This window comes from Seriola lalandi, unplaced genomic scaffold (assembly GCF_002814215.2).
Source record: "Seriola lalandi dorsalis isolate HSWRI2012SDOR001 ecotype SW California unplaced genomic scaffold, Sedor1 jcf7180002054936, whole genome shotgun sequence".
Classification (NCBI taxonomy): domain Eukaryota; kingdom Metazoa; phylum Chordata; class Actinopteri; order Carangiformes; family Carangidae; genus Seriola; species Seriola lalandi.
Window position 1 is genome coordinate 751202 of NW_019525488.1, and position 7549 is coordinate 758750.

General features: G+C 43.5%; 1 protein-coding gene across 7 annotated transcripts in view; it reads left to right on the forward strand.

The window, feature by feature from the left end:
* caska (calcium/calmodulin-dependent serine protein kinase a) overlaps positions 1-7549 on the forward strand; it is a 108682-nt gene that overhangs the window by 86307 nt on the left and 14826 nt on the right. For all 7 annotated transcript variants that reach the window (XM_023393450.2, XM_087170227.1, XM_087170228.1 and 4 more), the window contains 4 exons: positions 3502-3690; positions 3822-3900; positions 4635-4720; positions 5782-5850. In XM_023393450.2, coding sequence (XP_023249218.1) covers positions 3502-3690; positions 3822-3900; positions 4635-4720; positions 5782-5850 — 423 coding nt within the window. The remainder of the gene's footprint in view (positions 1-3501; positions 3691-3821; positions 3901-4634; positions 4721-5781; positions 5851-7549) is intronic.

Below are 7549 nucleotides of genomic sequence, written 5' to 3' on the forward strand. Positions count from 1 at the left end.
ATGTGAGGAGGAGGGGGAGGGAGGGAGGGAGGGAGGTCAGTAAGGCGTGTCTGATGCGATGTGCTGTGTCGGGTCAGAGGCCTCCCTCCCTCATCACGCTACAGGACCGAGAGAGAGAGAGAGAGAGAGAGAGAGGCATGTTCTGCATTCCTGTGAGTTCATGTGAGACAGTTTCATGAACCTGTCGTCCTCACAGGAAGAGAAACGACAACATGAGGGACATTTGTCTCTTCTCTAAAACCATAAGTCAGCTTCTCTGTTTTCGTCAGACAGGTGGACGAGGAGACAGGAACCACAGTAAATATGAAGCTGGAGCTCAGTTTGATCTTTACGTGTTTTTATTATCTTAAGTCACTTTTCAAATTAAAATCTTTAGAATGTTAATATGAAAGATAATAATGGTAATAATTATTGTTATTAATTATTATTGTTTTTTAAAAACTTCGCTTTGCAGAAGTGTTTGTGATGAGAAAACAGAGAAGAAGAAAGTGTCTCCTGCTGCTTTCTTCTTCTCTGGTTAAAAAAAACTCCACCCTCTCAGACACATGCTGCTTGTATACCTGTCCACCTTCACTGTCCCGTAATGAATCTGCTCATGAGACGTCTTCAAAACACTGAGTCCAGTTTCCTCTCTTGCTGTTGACTCCGGTTTTGACTGTAAGCAGAAACTTAAATTAACAAATGAATTATTTAGTGTTTAATTGGTTAATTCATCAATTTTCTGCCACTTATCTGAGTCCATTCCACTCATTATGATGATTATGATTATGTAACTTTGTTAAGAAAAGTGCTGCATAAATCAAGTTTGTTATTATATATTTTAAATAATAACCAGCTCCTTCAGGATATTTGTCAGGAAACAGTCACATGTTCGTTAATCAGGTTTATTCATTAGTAAAGTTTAGAGGCGCTGGTGTTTGTGAGTTTGGACAGAGTCAGGCTAGCTGTTTCCCCCTGCTTCTAGTCTTTATGCTAAGCTAAGCTAAGCAGCTCCAGCTCTGACTGACTCCGAGAAACAAAGTGAAGGAGTGAATGTTGAACTGTTCCTTTAAGAGCTGACTTCAGGATCTCTCTGCTTTTATCATCCTGTTTATCTTCTATTCCACTTCCCACACAGCATGGAGGGATTAGTTAACCCCTTCACCCTGTCCTCATTAGGGCACAGTCACACACACACACACACACACACACACACACACACAGTTACACACACACACACACACACACACAATCTGAAGTTCCTCTGCGTCTCGAACATGAAGTTTCTGTTTGTGTGTGATGCAGTTTGACATGAGAGTCAGACGCTGCCATTGCCTTCATGTCTCTGCCTCTCTGATCTGCTCCCCTTCCTGTGTGTGTGTGTGTGTGTGTGTGTGTGTGTGTGTGTGTGTGTGATGCTGAGGGAAGACGGTGACAACTTTCCCCTTTGTTGAGGTTTGATTGCCGTCTTCTGAAGTTGGTGCTGGTTTGTTATAGTGCCAGTCACTGGCTTCTGTGGCTGTCAGTGGTGAACTGTGTGTGTGTGTGTGTGTGTGTGTGCGTGTGTGTGGCAGCTACAACACGCACACACACAGGCTACTCACCGAAGACACCTGTGGAAAGGGGGAATACGTGAAGCTATGACAGAGTGATGGACGGACTTGAGACCGCATCATGTTTTTCTCCTCGAGTGACGATCTGTGATAAAACTTGATCATTTTTACACAATAATAACTAATACACTTTTGTATTACACATAATATAATAACAAATACACAAACTCCTACAGCAACGATGATGAAGTAATTTTCAATAAATGAGTCAGTTCTGTATTTGGCTCAGTCCTCACCTTCACATTGAGTCTATCAGGCTGCAGCTGCAGGGTCAGCAGCAGAATTAATAATAATAAAAGGAAGAATAACTTTATTTATAGCACTTTTCTTAACAAGGTTACAAAGTGCTTTACAAGAAAAAGAGTCCAAAGCACCTGAGCATATTAAAAAGTGTAGAACAGCAAATCACCATTCTACAAAAAGATCTGACAGTAAGTAAAAAGAGGCAATAAAATATGTAAAAACAATAATTAGGGATAAAACTATAAAAATAAAACATTTATCAGACATTACCAAAGGCTGAGACAAAGAAATGTGTTTTTAGAAGAGATTTAAAAGAAGTTTTATGGGGCTCTAAAAGCAAACGTCACCCTTAGTCACAAACCTGGGGTTAGGGTTAGCCTAGCCTAGCCTAGCCTAGCCTAACCTAACCCTTCTGCAGATCTCACTTCTCTGTCGGGCACAAACCGTGTCGATGAATCACAGATGTAATTGGGCTCAGAGCCGTGTAAAGCCTTAGAAGTCAGTAATAAAGTCTTAGAATCAGTCTGAAATCTAACAGGGAGCCAATGAAGGGAGGCGAGCAGCGGAGTCATGTGACTCCACCTGTTTATTCCAGAAATAAGACGAGCAGCAGAAGTAAGTATCAGAGAACAGAGGTCACAGGGATTTGGAAACTTGGATTTGTTGAAACTTAAAACCACGTTGAACAAGATTAATAGAAAAAAAAAAAAAAGATCTGATAATTGATCCTTTCGTTCAGGTCTAGAGTTCGAGTCCAGTTTCATTAAAACACCTATAATATAACAATACAGTGAAACACCTGGAATCATTAATGAATCTTCCATTGAAACTTTTATCTCCTGGTTAAAATGATGATGATGTGATTTTTGTTGGTCTTGTATCAAACAAACATGTTTCCTTTGCGTGTGGAGAATATGATCTCAGATATATATCAGGTACATCTCATGTGTTCTGTCACACATTTTACATTTAGCTAAGAAACTGCAGCTGCTGTGATTTGGATATTTTAATCAGCGGTGGAAGATCGTTAATGTGAAGTGTGTAACGAGCTTCAGACCGGAGATTGTGCATCGCTCCGTAACATCTCTGTACAACCGGCCGTAAACTGTGTGTCGTTGTTGTTTGTTTTGTTGTTTTTCAACGATCAGCTGATCGCAGCTCGTTAAATACAACTCCATCTCTTTATGCAGATCAGATCGATACCTGGAGCTCATTAAGCTCAGAGTTTGGATTTGTATTTAGTTAGTGAAAGTCGGCGTGTTGAGTCAGAATAATCAATACCTCAGATCTGCTGCTGCTCCGCTCGTTCTCGGGTCAGAGCGACAGGTGGTCAGCGTTAATTAGGTTAGCTTCATTAATGCTAATGTTGACTCATTTAATGTAAAAACCGCAGTGTTTCTGGCCTCTGGCCCGACAGCGGCTGATCACAGATCTGCCCCGGAGATATTTCTAACTTTAGATTCTTGTAAATGATAAAAGCCGAACTTAATGAGATCTGATAAAAGATGTGAGGGGATTCGAGATCTGATGCTGGATCTTAATTTGATTAAATGGTAACGACGCCGTCCTCATCCTCAAGTTTTCCTGGTTTAGTTTTATTCTGTCAACTTCCTCTCCGTCGTCGGCGCTCAGACTCTCTGACTGTGTTTTCCCTGCGTGGCCTCAGGCCTTGTTGCAGGCCCACGACGTGGTGGCCCACGAGGTTTACAGCGACGAGGCCCTGAGGGTGACCCCTCCCCCCACCTCGCCCTACCTGAACGGAGACTCCCCGGAGAGCACCAACGGAGACATGGACCTGGAGAACGTCACCAGAGTCCGTCTGGTCCAGTTCCAGAAGAACACGGACGAGCCAATGGTTCCTACTTTCACATATTTACCTGAGCTTTGTGTTGAGACCTCACACACCGTCTCATCCACTGACTCCACGTGTGTGTGTGTGTGTGTGTGTGTGTGTGTGTGTGTGTGTTTGTGTGTTGATCCATTCAGGGTATCACGCTGAAGATGAACGACTCGAACCACTGCATCGTTGCGAGGATAATGCACGGAGGGATGATCCACAGACAAGGTGAACTATGAGTTACACCACGAGTCACAACACAGGTGTTTGATAAACGTCCTACAGAGAAACATGTCCTGAAAACCAGTCGCAGCAGAGATTCACAGGCGAAGAGAAGTTGTTTTTCTAACTACTGTTATATAGATTCAGACGGACAGGAATGATTGAGTCTTTAAAAAAGAGGCATCAGAGTAAAAAGCAGAAACAGTTTCTTCATCTTCACGAAACGAGGAAACAAACAAACAAAGAGACAAACAGCAGCTGGTTCGTCTCTGCTCTCGTGGTTGAAGGTAAAACATGTTTCACTGTTTGACTGCGACTGTAGCAGCTAATTAATCCCAGTTGATTCATCGTCTGGTTAAAGGAAGTTTTTCTCTGCAGCTGAGACTCTGTAATTGTCTGTTTTTACTCCTGTGTGATTTAAAATGTGTTCGTTGTCGAGCCTCATCAGAGTCTGTCTCTCTCTCTCTCTGTCTCTGTCTCTCTCTCTCTGTCTCTCTCTCTCTGTCTCTCTCTCTGTCTCTCTCTCTCTCTCTCTCTGTCTCTGTCTCTCTCTCTCTGTCTCTCTCTGTCTCTCTCTCTCTCTCTCTCTCTCTGTCTCTCTCTCTCTGTCTCTCTCTCTGTCTCTCTCTCTGTCTCTCTCTGTCTCTGTCTCTGTCTGTCTCTCTGTCTCTGTCTTTCTCTCTGTCTCTCTCTGTCTCTCTCTCTGTCTGTCTTTCGTCTGATCTCTCGTTTCCCTTCAGGAACGCTGCACGTCGGAGACGAGATCAGAGAGATCAACGGCATCAGTGTGGCCAACCAGACAGTCGAGCAGCTGCAGAAGATGCTGGTGAGTGTGTGTGTGTGTGTGTGTGTGTGTGTGTGTGTGTGTGTGTGTGTGTGTGTGTGTGTGTGAGATAACTAAAGCTGGTTTTATATTTTTGCCGTGTGTCCTCTGGACTCTGATATCAAAGTTTGCTGTGGAGGTTTCTGTAACTCACTCGCTCCACTGAGCGGGAGACTCGTCCACCCAGTTTCTCAGAGCCCCATTAGCCAGTACATGTCGCTGTCATGGCAACCAGAACAGCCCAGACAGTAAACCGCCCTCCGTACTTCCCACTCTTTCCCCGTTTCCGCCTCCACGACGAGGACGAGACGATGATGACTGTGATGCTGCTGGAGTGAAAGCAACATGGAGGAAGAGACTGAAACACACAGATTAGACAGTGACAGTCTGATATTCAGGAACGAGACACAGTGAAATAAACATTATACGATTTTTAGATTAACAGATTAAATGTCAGAAAAGTCTCGTCTCCACAGAGTCTCTGTTCAGTGTCATGTAGAACAAAGAAAGATTCACAGCACATGTTCCATCTTTATTTAAAAATGTCAAAAATGATTATTTGATGATCAGAATAGATGCAGACGATCAACTAATCGATTAATAGACTGATCGTCTCCAGCGTCTAGAGTTCAGCTCGTCACGTCAGCTGTAAATCCAGTTTAAACACGTTCTCAGTTTCTCCACCGCGGCTGCAGCTAACGATTATCTTCATCATCGATTCGTCTACAGATCATTTTCTTATTTAATTCATTATGTGTTTGGGCTTTGAAGCATCAGAAACTCTGACGAGTGTCTATCACAGCTCGCTGGAGCCCACAGGGAGCTCGTTAGTGTCCAGAAATATTTAATTTCAGTCAAAGAAAATGATCAAATGCTCACGTCTGAAAACCGTGAAGCATCAAACATTTTAACTGCAGCAGCTGAAAGACTTCAAATAGTTTCAAATTCATTTTCTGTTAATGGATAAACTGACTAATCGTTTGTTCATCAGTAAAATGTTATATGCTAATGTGTGTGTGTGTGTGTGTGTGTGTGTGTGTGTGTGTGTGTGTGTGTGTTCACAGAGGGAGATGCGAGGCAGCATCACCTTTAAAATAGTGCCAAGTTACCGGACGCAGGGTTCCTCGTGTGAGGTAACGCCTCCTCCTCTTCTTCCTCTTCCTCCTTCTGACCTCTGACCTCTGACTGTGAGCTCCTGATCTGGTTACTAACTGCTCGCCTGGTTACTGAGCGTGCGTGTGTGACTCTGTGTGTGTGTGTGTGTGTGTGTGTGTGTGTGTGTGTGTGTGTATGTGTTCTGCTGTGTTTTGCTGGGGCTGGGTCAGATAATCAGCACACCAATTTCACAACCAAGATACCGGAACCCCCCCTCCCCTCCCCCCTCTCTGGTCCAGGAACGAGCCACACCTCTCTGTGTGATCCCGACCTGCTCCACCACACCTGTACACACACACACACACACACACACACACACACACACACTACAGGAGTGGGTAAAACAACAGAAACAACAACACCTGCACAGTCGACACAAGCTGAAGCTCGTGATGTTTCACTTTTGTTAAAGAAGCAATAATCAATGTTTTACAGAGTAATAAAAAGTGACAATGTGAAAGTTTCACTTGTAGTGATGAACCTGCAGAGGGTCATCACCTGAGCCTGAAGCTCCTCCCACCTCCACACACCTTTATATAATGTTTCTCTGTCCTGACGACACGACAGCTTTAGTGGAAAGTGAAAAAACACACCTGATGTTTTCTCGACAACAAACAAACACTTCGAGTTTGACAGAATAAATAGTGAGGGCAGAGCTGTTTCTGTTATTCTGTCCACACGCACAAACTCTGACGCCTCCCGCCCCAAACACACGGGTAAATACGGACGACCAGACGACCTGAAATACAGTCATGAAATGATCCGTTCACCCTGACAATAAAACCACTGGACAACTTTATCAACAGTAACTGGAAGGAGCTCCCGTCACGGACTCAGCTGCAGTCCAGTGAACCCATGTGACCCCAGAGGGGCCCTTTAAATCTGGCACCTGTCCAGGTGAAACCTCGTATGTAATTACATTATTTTAACATGTTTTGAAAAAGACACTGGAAACCCGGCGCAGAGAATCTAAACTTGGAACCTGCTGGTTATTGTGGTTGTCTTTATTTAGGCTCAAGCTACATAGCAGAACTTTTATTTTGAAAAATCATACCCACAAACCACAGCAATGCTTTGATTTCATCGTTTTTAGCTGGAGACGGAGAGAAGAGGAGTAAATATAACTTCACACACACACAAACTCAGTTTTTCATCATGAATCACCTCTTTATGAAACGATGTGATTTGTCAGTTCACTTTGATTATTAGTTATTCTTTTGTTTAGAGGCTCTTTTCATTCGTTCACTCTTTTCTGCTCATCAATTAGATGTCGTTTCTAAATCTTAATATTTCAGTTTCTATCTCATCTTCTCCATTTTCACTTTATTTCAGTTAAAATGAAACATTTATCTCACGAGTCATTTCATAAAATCATTTATTGAAGTCTGATTCAAGGGTCTGGTCGTCTCACACACACACACACACACACACACACACACACACGTTGCGTCTCTGAGCCGTGACGGTCTGTGTTAGTGATGACCTCATGGTCTGAGCCGCCCAGATCAGCTGGTGTTAGCGTAGCGCCCCCCTGTGGTGATGTGAGGACGTGCAGGCTGCTGACGATGTCGTCGTCTCTCATGTCCTGTTGACGCATTTCATTACGTCAACGCTGTGGTGGGTCTCTATTGTGTTGTTGCAAATTTACCCTCTCCATCGCCAGAAGAGTGTGTGTGT